Below are 17,294 nucleotides of genomic sequence, written 5' to 3' on the forward strand. Positions count from 1 at the left end.
TTCTTAGACTTCTCGCAGCTGGAGTGTACATCTCATAATAAGATACTTGAATGTTTAGGCAGATCATGCACCTGAGACAGACAGACGTAAGCGCTTTGAGACTTCTCTCCATCGGGCAGATGGTAATTTTGTATAACTACTCCACTGAGAGAAAATGGCATCTTTGTATAGCAGGACAAATTCAGAAGAATTAGCAATGCGAGGAGAAGTAATATGGTAGGGGAAATATATATTATAATATCATTTTTATTTTTTATTTTTTTTTGTAGCAAACTTGTCTTTATAACTTTCAAAATCTAAATCAACAGGGATGTGATATAAAGCATGTTTTCCTTTTACATTAATTGTTTTATCATGCTTTATAACAAGACTATACTTGTGTTTAGGTCCAGTCTCCTGCAGGCAGCTATATAACAGCTATACTTACTGTATCCAGGTCCGGTCTCGACAAGGCAGCTATATAACAGCTATACTTACTGCATCCAGGTCCGGTCTCGACAAGGCAGCTATATAACAGCTATACTTACTGAATCCAGGTCCGGTCTCCTGAAGCTTTTTAGTCTTGTGCTGGTTGAAAAAAAAAAAAGACCAAACACAGGAAGTACAGAGTGTCATGGCTCAATGCGTCTGTCAACCAAATGACTGCCTTCTATGTGAGGACCTGGACTTCCTGCGTTTAGTCTCTTGGCATCTTTATTAGATTGTTACAGTACCATAATGTTGACCTTAATACGATAGTGTAGTAGCATCATGATTCTCGGTACCAAAAACGATACTTTGGCAAAGCGTTTCGGCACAGCCACGGTGCCTTCTCGCTCCAGCAGACATAAATGAGTCGTGGTGGTTCATGGGAGTAGCAACAAAGATCATGGCACCAGACATTTCACTCCAATTTTTTTTCCTCTGCTTCGAAGAACAATTTATCTTCCCACCAAGAGAGCAAAATTATTGGAAACAACAGACCTCTGTTCTCTGAAGGTGACTTATAGGCTATGTAGCTTGAGGAATATGTTATACAACCTTTACCCATTAATGACCAAGCCAATTTTTATCAGTTCCATTATTTTTTTAAGTATTTTCATAAGTTTTTCAGGTTTTGGGACTGTCCCTGGGCAACATTGTCAGCTTCCTGCAAAGATTTTCTATTGGGTTCAGGTGTGGAGGCTGGCTAGGCCACTCCAGGACCTTAAAAATGCTTCTTACAGTCATTGACATGCTGGAAGATGCAACCACAGCCCATCTTCTATGCTGCTGTTGGTCGAAATCACACCATACATGGCCACATCCATCCTTCCGAAAAGCCCCCCAAAGTATGATGTTTCCTCAACCGTTCTTCGCAGTCAGTACTGAGTTCTTGGGGTTGTACTCATCCTTCTTCTTCCTCCAAACAGGGCGAGTGAAATAGATGCCAAAAAGTTTTTTTCGGTCTCATCTGACCACTTGTCCCTCTCCCGTGCCTCTTCTGCATCATCCAGATGGTCACTGGTGAACTTCAAACAGGCCTGAACATGTGGAGGAGGAGGAGGCTGCAGATACTGAAGCATCGGGTGATCGCTGCGGGTGCTGGAGCTGTACAGCAGCGACACTATCACCCGATGCTTCAGTATCTGCAGCCTCCTCCGGGAACCTCCATGTGCGGCCGGGAGGAAGCGCGAGTATATGTCTGGCTATGGGGGCAGTTCCGCTGCGGGGTGTAGTGCGGGCGGGAAAAGAGCGCAAGTGCCGGTGGTGTGCGCCCGCGCAGAGCGGGTGCACCAGGTATGTTCCCTCCTGCCCCGGTCTGCTCCATGCCCCTGCCGATCTGCCCTATTCTCCCCCCGATCTGCCCCATGCTCCCCCCAGTGTGCCCCATACTTGCCCCCCCCAGTGTACCCCATGCCCTTCCCCCCCAGTCTGCCCCATGCTCTTAGCTATGTCCCTGACCCTCATCTTTACCTGTACTACTACTACACCCCTCATCTGTACCTGTACTACTACTACACCCCTCATCTTTATCTGTACTACTACTACACCCCTCATCTTTACCTGTACTACTACTACACCCCTCATCTGTACCTGTACTACTACTACTACTACACCCCTCATCTTTACCTGTACTACTACTACACCCCTCATCTTTACCTGTACTACTACTACACCCCTCATCTTTACCTGTACTACTACTACACTCCTCATCTGTACCTGTACTACTACTACTACACCCCTCATCTATACCTGTACTACTACTACTACACTCCTCATCTGTACCTGTACTACTACTACTACACCCCTCATCTGTACCTGTACTACTACTACTACACCCCTCATCTTTACCTGTACTACTACTACTACACTCCTCATCTGTACCTGTACTACTACTACACCCCTCATCTTTACCTGTACTACTACTACACCCCTCATCTTTACCTGTACTACTACTACACCCCTCATCTTTACCTGTACTACTACTACACTCCTCATCTGTACCTGTACTACTACTACACCCCTCATCTATACCTGTACTACTACTACACCAGGCTCATCTATACCTGTACTACTACTACAACACTCATCTATACCTGTACTACTACTACACCCCTCATCTATACCTGTACTACTACTACTACACTCCTCATCTGTACCTGTACTACTACACCGCTCATCTGTACCTGTACTACTACTACTACACTCCTCATCTGTACCTGTACTACACCCCTCATCTTTACCTGTACTACTACTACTACACCCCTCATCTTTACCTGTACTACTACTACTACTACACTCCTCATCTGTACCTGTACTACTACTACACCCCTCATCTTTACCTGTACTACTACTACTACACCCCTCATCTTTACCTGTACTACTACTACTACTACTACACCCCTCATCTTTACCTGTACTACTACTACTACTACATCCCTCATCTGTACCTGTACTACTACCACACCCCTCATCTGTACCTGTACTACTACTACACCCCTCATCTTTACCTGTACTACTACACTCCTCATCTGAACCTGTACTACTACTACACCCCTCATCTGTACCTGTACTACTACTACACCCCTCATCTTTACCTGTACTACTACTACACCCCTCATCTTTACCTGTACTACTACTACACCCCTCATCTTTACCTGCAACCCTACTACTACACCCCTCATCTGTACCTGTACTACTACTACTACACCCCTCATCGGTACCTGTACTACTACTACACCCCTCATCTTTACCTGTACTACTACTACACTCCTCATCTGTACCTGTACTACTACTACTACACCCCTCATCTGTACCTGTACTACTACTACTACTACTACACCCCTCATCTGTACCTGTACTACTACTACTACTACACCCCTCATCTGTACCTGTACTACTACTACACTCCTCATCTATACCTGTACTACTACTACACTCCTCATCTGTACCTGTACTACTACTACACCCCTCATCTTTACCTGCACTACTACTACTGCACCCCTCATCTGTTCCTGTACTACTACTACTACACCCCTCATCTGTACCACTACTACACCCCTCATCTTTACCTGCACTACTAATACTGCACCCCTCATCTGTTCCTGTACTACTACTACTACACCCCTCATCTTTACCTGCACTACTACTACTGCACCCCTCATCTGTTCCTGTACTACTACACCCCTCATCTGTACCACTACTACACCCCTCATCTTTACCTGTACTGCTAATCCCCTCATCTGTACTACTACTAATACACTAGTACATAGGGCACATATTTGGGAAAACTACTTATATGGGGCACACAATGGGCTTGTCTACTACATAGGGGCACGGGAGGAGCACTGTTACACTGGGAAGCAATATGGTTGTTGTCTCAAACGTCTATAAAATAGTTTCTGATGCTGCAGGGAGAAAAATGTCCTGTTTGTTTAGCAAAAAGAGAAAAAAATCGAGATTTAAATCGAGAATCGTCCAAAATTTTTTAAAAATCGATATTTTATTTTTTGGCCATATCGCCCAGCCCTATCTTAAATAGAGAGATCTTTACTGCCTGTGCCAAGTGGTCAGACACAGGGGCAGCCTGGAAAGCAGCAGTGATTTGGGAATGGGTCAGTATAAACATTCATCCCCGCCCCCCCCAGACATACTGCAAATTTTTTTGCATATGCCCCATTCATGTATGTGGGACTTTCAGAAATCTATACACTTGCTGCCTGAACAGCCCCTCTTCAGATTGTGTGGGGATATACCATGAATGTGCTCCCTGCAGCAGACTGTGGCTGGTTGACGGTGCTGTGGCAGTGCTACTGTTGGATATTTGTATCCTCATACATAATGTAGTAAGCTTCCTAGATTTGCTTCTGTATACAGCTATTTATAGCACATTCATACCATTCAAAGGCCTTGAAAATGCTATAAAAAAAAAACAACACATGATTTTTTTTTTTTTTTTTTTTTTATTCTTCGTAAAGTCTATTCTTACAGGGAATTTTATTTTTGATGCTCAATCCACCTGTCAGCATGACTGTGACTGTATGTTTTGTTTTGTGTTGCTGATTAGGGCAAGGTACAGAGACACACACTCTCTCTCTCTCTCTCTCTCTCTCTCTCTCTCTCTCTCTCTCTTTCTTTCTCTCTCTTTTTTTTTTTTGTAACATTTTATTTGATCTTAGTACATTATTACCATCTTGACTAAGCTGCTTCGAACAGCATTTAGAGAGAGAGCAAGAACTGTGGAAATAGGCGCAATAGTCTGGAGCAGACCCTATTCACTTGCATGAGAGAGTTTCTAGGCATGCTTAGCAACTTTTTTTTTGTGGGGGGGTCCTATTATGAATTGTAGCACATCCTCCTTTACCTATATCTGTGTAACTTTTTATTGTAATTTTGTTTGCAGTAAGGGGCCCGTTCACACTACGGATTTGGCGTAGAGACTCCACCGGAATTCCCCCGTCCGCGGACTCCATGCTGAATCTCTCCTGCCATGTCTTTGAATCGAAGGGTTCGTGGGCCTCCGTTCTCCATGCCTCTCCACTCAAAGAATTGACATGTCAATTCTTTGACAAGAGAGCGGAGGCGGGCGAGCCCTCCTATTCAAAGACCTCGCCGGAGAGATTCAGCGCGTGTGTGAACGGGCCCTAAGAAAGGATGTTACAGAACAGGATGTATCATTTTATTTATAAGCTTAGGGGCCATAATGGATACTGTCAATGTCCCATTGAAGTGAATGGAGCCAAGATGCAATATTAAATCCTGGAAAATTTCTTTTAAAGGAAACCTGTCGGCAGTTTAGAAACATCTAACCTGCTAATGAATTCCTATGTAGCACGGGGTGCTAAGGATGAAGCTTACCTTCATCCTCTTACTGTTTCTGTGATATTAGCAGTTTATTCTTGGTGCTTATTATGCATTTTGGTGCACTGGAGGTTGGGCTATTGCCCCCAGTGCAGTGATCCGCCCCTAGGCTGGGCTGCTCTGTTGACATTCATTAGGAGGGGTGGGTGGATTCGTGCACTGTGGGCGGTAGTCCTGCCCCCAGTGCACCAAAACGTCTCATTAGCATAAGGCTTAAACTCCTAATATCATGGAAAAGGTTTAAGGAATGTAGGTAAGAGACTTACCTTTATTTTTGTCACCTTTTGCGCAATAGAGAGCTATCAGCAGGTTAGATATCAATAGTACAGGCGATTTTAGGAAACTTTGTAATTGGGTTTATTAGGCAAATATGCCATTATCTGCATTCAAAAAGACTTTTCCCAGGTCCCCCCCCCCCTCTCTCTCTCATTCACTGCTCCTTATCAAGAAATCTCAACTCTTTTACATTAGTTGGGCCCTGTGTAACCTATGGAGGGGGGAGGAGGGAGATTAGTCACCAGCAGAGAGCAAAAGGATTACACAGCGGGACCTGTGTGAACGCTGGTATTCAGAGGTCAGAGAGGTCAGTGCTGACTGTCAGAGGAGATAGTCCGGTGATGCAGCTGTAAATTAACTCTTTGTTGACCTGTTTTGTGCCTCTTCTCCCTCCACCCCCTCCCCTCTCCATATGAGAATCATGAAGAATAAGAATAATAAACCCAATTACAAAGTTTCTTAAAATCTCCTGTACTATTGATTTCTGCAAAAAAAAAAAAAAAAATTTAAAACAACAGTGACACTTCAAGCAATGTTCATAATGTAAGGACTGACACTCTGTGGGTATGAAGAGTGTATTTTGTACTGCGTTCTTGTCTACCCTGTTTCAGAATAATTTTTTGGGGGGACCTGGTAGGTTTTTGCATCAAGTTACATAAAACTAAAGGCCCTATTCCACGGAACGATTATCGTCTGATATCGGTCGTTACAGACGATAATCGTCCCGTGGAATAGAAGGCAACCATCAGCCGACATCGTTCATGTCCGCCGATCGTTGCAGTAGTTTTTCTTTTTTAACATGTTGAAAAACAAACGACTCCTATAGCAGCGATCTGCTGCTGTCGCTCCTTGGAATAGCAATGTCGACAACAGACGCTGCTATAGCTCCCACCTCACACACACACTCATCCACTCACTGCCGACGCTCCTCAAGTCGGCCCGTGGAATAGGGCCTTTAGTTTGCTTCCGTTCAGCAGCGGCTTCCCCAGCACATCTATTGTGTAGTGCAGTGCTTCTCAAACTGTGAGGCGCCCCCTAGTTGCTGGCGAGGCGCAGCTTGGGAGGAAGTGACCACAAACTGCACTGTCCTTTTCCTGACTCCAACAGTCTCTGCTTTAGGAACATTATTGACTCATTTTGTACTTATTAAATGTTATACAGATATTAGGAGATAAATGGAGAGTAGACTGAGCAATGGGTATACTTGTATTTGCATGGACTTCCACCATAGATAGTGAGGCCCCAGCATCCTCTTGGCCAGTCTGGTGAGGCCTACGCATCATTTCTGTCTGTTAAGTGAGGCTCCAGTACAAAAAGTTTGGGAAGCACTGGTGTAGTGTCATCCAGTAGTACACCATATACCAGAAGCAGGACAGTGATAGGGATGTCCCTGTGTACTGAGGTGACATCACACATCCTCGCATTATGTAATAAACAGATACAAATGTTGTTTGCAGGAAGGTCTTTGTCAGGGCGTGGACATCCAGCAGAGGAAACACAAACTATCGACTATCAGAACATCCCTGTTCTTTATGTGTTCCAGCAACTTTTGAACAGAAATGAGAAAGGAAGAGATTGTGTATTACATGTACATAGTAGATAGAGCAGATGGAAGCACAGATATCTGAAGGAACTGCCACATAGCACGTGCCGTCAAAGGGGAACTCCAGCGGGAAAATTTACCCTTCAAATCAACAGGCACCATTAAGTTTTATATAGATTTGTAATTTACTTCTATTTAAAAATCTCCAGTCTTCCAGTATTTATCATCTTCTGTATGTCCTGCAGGAAGTGGTGTATTGTTTTTTCAGTCTGACAGTGCACACTGATTCTAATGGAGCCACCTCATAGAGGGGCGGGGGTTTCCTCCCACTGAGGACGGGCCGGCCCCCTCCAGTGCTTCAGCCCCGGCCGGTGCCCAGGTATAGTACGGCGTCGTATGTGGAAACCAGGCTGCGGTTCAATAAAAAGGACTGCAGCACTGGCTTCCCTGCGCCATTCTATCCAGGTGTGAATCTTAAAGTGAATGTACTGATGGTACATTGGCTTTAATAATGTTTGGGAAACCCTTCTAATGATCTTGCACAGAAATGTGGTCTTCACTGTACCGCATAATGTTGTATGTCGCTTGCTAGTCTGTAAAAAAATACATAGAGCAAGTTAAAACAGCACAAAGCTTTGTACTTTCAACTACACAGATGGCAGACGGGGGGTGCTCTGCACAATAAGCGTCCATGGGTCACTAGTTGCTCACAATTGCTCAGTGTCACCTAAAGATACTTTGCATTCTGTTTAGTTAATCCGCTCAGTTATGTACAAAAAAAGTTGGGACACTAAACAAATTGTAAATAAAAACTGAATCCAATGATGTGGAGGTGCCAACATCTAATATTTTATTCAGAATAGAACACAAATCACAGATCAAAAGCTTAAACTGAGAGAATGCATCATTTTAAGTGAAAAATGTTTTTTCAAAATTTCAGTGTCTACAAATCCCCAAAAAGTTGGGCCCATGCCGTTTTTACCACTGTGTGGCATCCCCCCTCCCCTCTTCTTCTTCCCAGTTTCTCAAGTTTAGAAATAGGAACGCTCTCCCATTCTTATCTAATACAGGCCTCTAACTGTTCAATCGTCTTGGGCCTTCTTTGTCGCACCTTCCCCTTTATGATGTGCCAAATGTTCTCTATAGGTGAAAGATCTGGACTGCGGGCTGGCCGCCATTTCAGTCCCCGGATCCTTCTCCTATGTAGCCATGATGTTGTAATTGCTGCAGAATGTGGTCTGCCATTATCAATGCAGGGTCTTCCCTGAAAGAGATGACGTCTAGATGAGAGCATGTGGTGTTTTCGAACCTGAACATAGCTCTCTGCATTAATGGTGCCTTTCCAGACATGCACTCATGCCACCCCATACCATCAGTGATGCAGGTTTCTTAACGGAGCGTTGATAATGACTTGGGTTGTCCTTGTCCTCTCTGGTCCGGATGACATGGCATCCCACTGTTCCATAAAGGACTTCAAGTCGTGACTCATCTGACCACAGAACAGTTTTCCATTTTGCCACACTCCATTGTAAATGACCCCTGGCCCAGTGCAAACAGCTGAGCTTGTGGAGCTTGCTTAGAAATGGCTTCCTCTTTGCACTGTAGCTGGCAATGGCGGATGGCCCGGTGGATTGTATTCACTGACAATGTGTTCTGGAAGTATCCCTGAGCCCATTCTGTTATTTCCTTGACATTCCTGTTTGAGGTGTAGGGACGTTTAAGGGCCCGGAGATCACGAGCATCCAGTAGAGTTTTATGGCTCTGACCTTTACGCTCAGCGATTGTTCCAGATTCTCTGAATCTTTTGATGATGATATGTATGGTTCATGATGATAACTTGAAATTCTTTGCTATTTTACGCTGGGTAACAGCATCCTGGTATTGCTGCACTGTCTTTCTGCGCAACAATGGTGGAATTGGCGATCCTCTTACCATCTTGGCGTTAGAGATACACTGACACCCTGAGATGCTCCTTTTTATACCCAAACATGTTGTCAATTCACCTAACTAGTGTTGATTGGTTTTCCAGCTGTTCTTATATACTTAATGTCATTTTCCAGCCACTTCTTGCTACTTGTCCCAACTTTTTGGGGATTTGTAGACCCTGTGAAATTTTGAAACAACATTTTTCACTTAAAATGATACATTCTCTCAGTTTAAACTTTTGATCTGTGATTTGTGTTCTATTCTGAATAAAATATCAGATGTTGGCACCTCCCACATCATGGCATTCAGTTTTTATTCACAATTTGTTTAGTGCCACAACTTTTTTGGAATTGAGGTTGTATAATAACCTCTATCTATGAAGTTGTTTTTTGTTTTTAAGGGGGTATGCACATGGCACAGGGGATGTACATTTCTCTATTGGTTCTATGGAGCATGTTTCATATATAAGAAAAAAGTATATAGTAAAGGTCCCATGCACCACTTATAAGTCCCTTGTAAGATTTTGGTGCAGCCTTGTTTAAAGATATTTTCATATGCAATGGATTTTAACAATAGTGACTTGATCATTTATAGGGGTACTCTGGCGGGAACTTTCCAGAGCAGGAGATGTTTTCTATGACATGTCCATTCTTCATTGTGGAGAGAGGAGGCATGTTAGTCTCCCATAGACTGTCATTATGACAGGGAGGCTGGCGGGATTCTTCGCCACGGAATTCCGCCAGTTTTGCTCCATGTGAACAGAGCCTTAAACATTGCATGCTTCTCTTTGTTACTGATAGATACTTATCTGGTAAGGAATGTGCTTATTTAGTGAAGTTAAAATGTCTCTTACCACAAAGGGCTTTTTTTTTTTTTTTTTAATCTCCTAATTCATTGGTTTCAATCTTTTCACAGTGTGAAAATGACAACAGAGAAGAGTGTAGTTGCTGAGGCAGAAAGTCCTCCCCAGGACCAGAAGCAGGAAGAAAAGGAGCAAGAGGAAGAAGGGGCATGCAAAAGTGTCTCGGAGGAAACCGGGACAGGGGACAAACAGGAGACTGTAGAAACTCAGGGTTCTCCTTCCACAGCATCACCCAGCACCCGCAAAAATAAAGACCGCAACTCTGAGGGCAAGGGTTTGTCAAGACTTTTTTCCTCCTTCCTGAAAAGGCCAAAATCTCAGGTGACTGAAGACGACAAAGACGTTCAGTCGCCTACAGAAAAAGGAGACACTGACCAGAAGGCATTGAATGAAGGTCTGGGAGAGCAGCTGGATGATGAAGTCTTCCTGAAGGCTCCTATTGCAGCTCCAGAACCCGAACTGCGGACCGATCCATCTCTTGACCTACATTCTCTCAGCAGTGCAGAAACCCAGGTGATGTATATTGTGTGAGCAGCTAGCGCTAGCAACTGCCTTAAAGGGAACCTGTCACCCCCCGTGCCGGGGTGACAGGCTCCCGACCCCCCGTTAGAGCCCCCTATACTCACCTAATCCCACCGGGTCCCGCTTCTGGAGGTGGTCGGGTGATGAAGATCTCAGCCGCTGCAGCCTGGCGCGCACGCTGAGAGATGAGTCCAACACCCATAGAGAATGACAGGAGAGTCCAGCGCTCCGTCATTCTCTATGGGTGTTGGACTCATCTCTCAGCGCGCGCGTCGGGCTGCAGCGGCTGAGATCTTCATCACCCGACCACCTCCAGAAGCGGGACCCGGCGGGATTAGGTGAGTATAGGGGGCTTTAACGGGGGGTCGGGAGCCTGTCACCCCGGCACAGGGGGTGACAGGTTCCCTTTAAGGTTAAAATGGGTTCTCCACGCATAGCATTATGTATGTATCTGGAATAGAAATCATTTGCCCTTGCTTGACCTGTCTAAAATACCAGCTAGAAGTCATGCAAAGAAATATAGAGTGACCAGTCACCTTTTTAGTTGTATTACTGGGCTTAAAGTGACTCTGTACCCACAATCTGCCCTTCCCAAACCATTTGTACCATCAGATAGCTACTTTTAATCCAAGATCTGTCCTGGGGTTTGGTTGGCAGGTGATGCAGTTACTTTTAAACTTGCAGCCCTGTGTCAAACTGGCGGGGCCTAGAGTGTCTGTGCATTAGGCTGGCACTACCCCTCTGTCCCTCCTCCCCTCCTTCATCATTAGGAATGCCCCAGGCAGGTATTTTCCTGTTCATTAGCTGTGAGAAGACGGCACATGGGCTGGAGTGTTAAGGCACCTGTGCAGAGTTTACTACAGAGGAATAGGAAAAATCCTTCCAGTGGCATTCCTTATGATGAGGGTGGGGAGGAGGGACGGAGGGGTGGTGCAAAGTTAGGGCACAGATACTCTAGGCCACAGCAGTTTGACACAGGGCTGCAAGTGTAAAAGTTGTTTTTTAGGACAATAACTGCATCATCTGCCGAACGGACCGCAGGACAGATCTTAGATTAAAAGCAGCTATCCAAAGGTACAAGTGGTTTGTGGGGGGGGGGGGGGGGGCAGATTGTGGGTACAGAGTCACTTTAACTCATATAAAATGAGTGAGTGACATGATTTCTCTTTGTGTACTTTCAGCCTGCGCAGGAGGATAGGAAAGACGATCAAGACCCCGAAGGAAATCCAGAGGACGAAGAGGACACTGCCGAAGTAAACTCAGAACAAAAGCTAACTAAAGCCGAAGCAGCAAAGACCACTCAGAAAGTGGTTAGGAGGTCAGCCAACATGCGCTGCAAAGTTTCCCTTCTTGACGATACAGTATATGAATGTGAATTGGAGGTAAGAATTTGAAGCTGTTTGTAGCAATTTTAGACGTTAGGAGTGGCTATGATTTCAGATGAGCCCAACTGGAGCACGCTAGAGTCCCATTGTTTGGCCATCGGCTGTACAGGCATGATGGGAATTGTAGTTTTGCAACAGCTGGAGGGCCGAAGGTTCCCCATCCCTGGTCTATAGATTTGTTACTTTTTTCCCCCCCAAATGTTTTTTATGTATTATTGATGTTTTATTCTTTATAAATCATTTCATATGATGTAATTCCTTTGGGTTGAATAAGCATGACCTCCAAAAGGTTGTTGTTTTCGTTTTTTTTTGTTTCTTTTTTTAATGCATTTTGTCCTTGTTGATTTGGCATTGTTGAAGCAAGTGAGATAGAAAAAGTATAAAAATAATTCCTTTTATTGAAAAAGTTGTGTAAAAATGAACAACAAAAATGCCCATTCCTGCCCATTGAAAATTAAGTTAGGTTTCCAGAATAGGCCTCACTCTAAGGGTGCCTTTACACAGAGAGATTTATCTGACAGATTTTTGAAGCCAAAGTCAAAAATGGATTTGAGAAGAGGAGAAATGTCATTCTTTGCTTTATGACCTGTTCCCTGTGTATAGTGTATGTTTCTGCCTTTTGGCTTCCAAAATCTGTCAGATAAATCTCTGTGTAACGGCACCCTTATACATTAGGTGTAATGAGCGAACTTGGCAAACATTCAGGTTTTGGCCAAACCCGAACACTCAGCGGTTGACTTCCGGTGACTAGAGTTGGATACAGCCCTAGGGCTGCCAGAAAAACATAGATTCAGCCTATGGAGACAAGAGTGGTGCAAAAGTGGCCATGTTTTTGTAGCACTGGATAACCCCTTTAAAGGGGTAGTGCGGCGGTAAACAATTATTCACAGAATAACACACATTACAAAGTTATACAACTTTGTAATGTATGTTATGTCTGTGAATTGCCCCCTTCCCCGTGTCCCCCCCCCCCGTGTACCCGGAAGTGTGGTGCGCTATACATACCTGTCACGTGCCGACTCGTCTACAATCTTCAGTCAGAGATGTAGTCTTCGGCCGAATCCCTCCGTCCGTCCTGAGTGCCGGCCGCCCTCTTCAGCGTCATCAGATGCTCAGCCGCGATTGGCTGAGCACAGTTATGCTCAGCCAATCGCGGCTGAGCAGCCGATGACGCGGCAGAGGGCGGCCGGCACTCAGGACGGACGGATGGATTCGGCCGAAGACGACATTGCTGACTGAAGATCGTAAACGAGTCGGCACGTGACAGGTATGTATAGCGCACCACACTTCCGGGTACACGGGTGGGGGTGGTGGGACACGGGGAAGGGGCCATTCGCAGACATAACATACATTACAAAGTTGTATAACTTTGTAATGTGTGTTATTCTGTGAATAATTGTTTACCGCCGCACTACCCCTTTAAGGCTGTCAGAAATCACTACCCCTAAATCCTTCTCTTCTGAAGTCTTTTCCAACACAGTACTGCCGATGTGATACTCAGAGAGGATTCCTCCTCACCAAGTGCATTATTTTACATTTGGAAACCTTGAACTGCAATTTTTCAATGTTTGGACCACTTATTTATGAAAGCTAAATCATTTTCCATATTACTGACACCTCCAGGAATATCAACCCTATTGCACACTTTTGTGCAGTCAGAAAACAGACAAACCTTACCTGCCAAACCTTCTTCTATGTCACTTACAAACATATTAAAAAGAATAGGACCCAGAACAGACCCTTGTGGCACACCACTTGTAACCAGTCTCTGCTCGGAATATTCACCATTAACAACAACCCTCTGATGTCCCACAGTAAAGCCATGCTGGTTTAGATCCATCAAATTATCAGTACCTGTACTGCTGTGTGTCTAGTATCTCCTCTCTACAGTATAGTGATACTACATGTCCTGTACTGCTGTGTGTCCGGTATCTCCTCTCTACAGAACAGTGTGATACTACATGTTCTGTACTGCTGTGTGTGTCTAGTATCTCCTCTCTACAGTACAGTGTGATACTACATGTCCTGTATTGCTGTGTGTTTAGTATCTCCTCTCTACAGTATAGTGATACTACATGTCCTGTACTGCTGTGTGTGTCTAGTATCTCCTCTCTACAGTACAGTGTGATACTACATGTCCTGTACTGCTGTGTGTCTAGTATCTCCTCTCTACAGTATAGTGTGATACTACATGTCCTGTACTGCCGTGTGTCTAGTATCTCCTCTCTACAGTACAGTGTGATACTACTATTATGGATGCACATAAAGAGTGCTGTCATATTGACTGTCTGCTCTAAATTACAAGTTATAAGTTTATAGTGCGCACTGAGAATCAAACACCCTGACACATTGATGGTTAAGGTGGATCTTCTTTATTCAAAGATGGCAGCCAGTTTATATACCCTGGGGGCGTGTATACTTCTACTAAGGCTCGTGTCAGTACTTTATTGATTGAGGTACAAAAGGAGTTAGTTACGTAGCACTAGTGTTACTAACGTAAGCTTCAAGCAATGTAAATATCTCCACTTGTTTAGAAGGTCAGCGCCATATTGTAATTGCTTCACAAAATATACAAGATATCATGTCTTTAACAGTCCCTCCTTTGAAGCCATTATCAAAAGCAGATGACCTTTATTGCTAGGTCAAAAAGCTAACAATCTGTCCCACTGTGTGTGTTCTGAGGTCTTTATCACATTAGGGACAACCCATCTCTAGCAGATAGGCTACCTTTTAAGGGGCTTATACAAATTAAAGTCAAAAGTCCAATTTTGGTCTGTTCTGAAATGTATGGGGGTGACTTTGCTTCTTCTTTGTTCATTGGAGTCAGAGTTTTTTTTTTTTTTTAATCATCTGACGCTGTCCTGTACTGCTGTGTTTCTAGTATCTCTTCTATAGTACATTGTAATACTACATGTCCTGTACTGCTGTGTGTGTCTAGTATCTCCTCTCAACTGTACAGTGGGATACTACATGTGTTGTGCTGCTCTTTACCTCTGTCAGGATGAGTTGCTCCTTTAATTTAATTTTTTTAAGTATTTAAGTAAGTAATTAAAAATTAAAGTATTGTATTGCCCCCCAAAAGTTATACAAATCACCAATATACACTTATTACAGAAAATGCTTATAAAGTGCTTTTTTTCCCTGCACTTACCACTGCATCAAGGCTTCACTTCCTGGATAACATGGTGATGTCACTTCCTGGATAACATGGTGATGTCACTTCCTGGATAACATGGTGATGTCATGACCCGACTCCCAGAGCTGTGCGGGCTGTGGCTGCTGGAGAGGATGATGGCAGGGGGACCCTGAGGGACACAGGGCACTGGAGGAACACTGAGCATCCCCCTGCCATCATCCTCTCCAGCAGCCACAGCCGCACAGCTCTGGGAGTGGGGTCGTGACATCACCATGTTATCCAGGAAGGGACATCACCATGTTATCCAGGAAGTGACATCACCATGTTGTCCAGGAAGTGACATCACCATGTTTTCCAGGAAGTGACATCACCATGTTATCCAGGAAGGGAAGCCTTGATGCAGTAGTAAGTGCAGGGAAAAAAGCACTTTATAAGCATTTCCCGTAATAAGTGTATATTGGGGATTTGTATAACTTTTGGGGGCCAATACAATACTTCAATAAAAATTTTTGCCGGACTTAATCTTATAACTTGAGGGACCACTCTATATCTCACCAGGTGGGTCTTGTCCATTTGAAATCACATTTAGGTAATCTGGGAGTTGTTATTTCTGCTTTTAGACAAAGAACATACCTTCCCTCCCCTTAATTTGTTAAAAAATAGACCTTATTTAGATGCAGGAACCAAGTGCAAATGAGGTTGTCAGGATACCTCTGCTATCTATTTCTAGCAGGATGGGTACCAGTAAACAGATATTGCCTGCACAGTTTATACTTGGGATTTCCATGACCTTTTGTACTATCAACCAAGGGCTCCTGTGTTTTCCTTGATGTGCTCAACGCACAACCTCACATTTACATCTCCTTCCGACAGTGCAATTACCGCTTGGAAATCGGATTGTTCTCTCTGTCTGTACGTAAGAGTTAGGTGCTGCATCCTGCTCTGATAATTCTCATGTCTAAACATTTCTGATGTCCAAATGATTCGTTTTGTCCTGGCTCGTTGAGGCTGCAAATCCCTTTAAGTCTGGCAACAGCTGTCCATCCATTTACTAATCTGTTTGTTTCTTTATTTTGACTATTTTATACGTGTATAATTTATCAAACTTTTTTTTTTTTTTTTATGCTTTTGTTTCACTTTCTCCTTTTGTTTCTTAGTGGGATTTTGTGGCCTTAACTACTCAGTATTCCGAATGCCTCAATTAATTTCAGTCTCAAAGAGGTGGGAAATGAGAGAGGTTAAATAAAAACGCAAGCTATTTAGTCCCTAATATCCCCTGGCAATCCAGCTGCTACCCTTCAGGCAGATGGAGTAAGCAGGTGCTTCCTTTCAGTATTTTCTCATTATAGAAAATGCTGATTTGTGTGTAGATAAAAGAACGGTAGGTTATAATACAAAACAAAGACAATACAAAAGTTAAGAGAATTGATATGATGGGTGTCATACATATATAGAATGGTCTGGTGGTTTAGTTTTGCCATTACAACTTCTGTGCTTTTTAAATAGAAAAGTAGCTTGTTTCAGTATTCTGCCCTATATCCTAGTATCCTTGCGAGCATGTGTTTCACCATAATGGCGCTGATCCCGGCTCAGTATTCTGTTGCTCTTGGCTGCAGCAATAGAACACTGATCTCATGGATTTATGCTAAAGCTATATATATATATATATATATATATATATATATATATATATATATATATATATATATATATATATATATCATAGATCTCAGTGAAAGATCAGGTCAGTGATACTAGAAGTCCCCCAGGGGGAATAACCCTAGCCCCAGGAGGACTTCTAGTATGTGTGTTAAAAAAAAAAAAAAGAATCCCCTTACCTATTAAAAGTTTGATTCAACCCCCCTTTTCCCATTTTATAAATAAACATGTTTGGTATCGCCGCGTGCGTATTCGCCTGAACTATTAAATTATCACATTCCTGATCTCACACGGTAAATGGCGTAAGCGCCAAAAAATTCCAAAGTGTAAAATTGCTAATTTTTGGTCGCATCAAATCTAGAATTGCAATAAAAAGCGATCAAAAAGTCGCATATACATACATAAACGAGGTACCAATAGAAAGTAAACATCATGGCGCAAAAATGACACCTAACACAGCCCCATAGACCAAAGGATAAAAGCGCTATAAGCATTGTAATAGATCAACTTTTAGGAACATATATAATTTTTAAAAGGTTTTAATTTTTTAGAAGCCATAAAATAAAAGTTATGCACGCTATATATCTTCGTAATCGTACTGACTTGAGGAACATATATAACAAGTCAGTTTCACCCTGGGGTGAATGGGGTTTAAAAAAAAAA

General features: G+C 43.4%; 1 protein-coding gene across 1 annotated transcript in view; it reads left to right on the forward strand.

Moving 5' to 3' along the window:
• EPB41 (erythrocyte membrane protein band 4.1) overlaps window positions 1-17,294 on the forward strand; it is an 85,046-nt gene that overhangs the window by 13,780 nt on the left and 53,972 nt on the right. The window contains exons 2-3 of the mRNA XM_069971577.1: window positions 9,983-10,442; window positions 11,633-11,833. Of these exons, the coding sequence (XP_069827678.1) occupies window positions 9,983-10,442; window positions 11,633-11,833 (661 nt within the window). The remainder of the gene's footprint in view (window positions 1-9,982; window positions 10,443-11,632; window positions 11,834-17,294) is intronic.

The sequence above is a fragment of the Dendropsophus ebraccatus genome, chromosome 5 (assembly GCF_027789765.1).
Source record: "Dendropsophus ebraccatus isolate aDenEbr1 chromosome 5, aDenEbr1.pat, whole genome shotgun sequence".
In the NCBI taxonomy this organism is placed as follows: domain Eukaryota; kingdom Metazoa; phylum Chordata; class Amphibia; order Anura; family Hylidae; genus Dendropsophus; species Dendropsophus ebraccatus.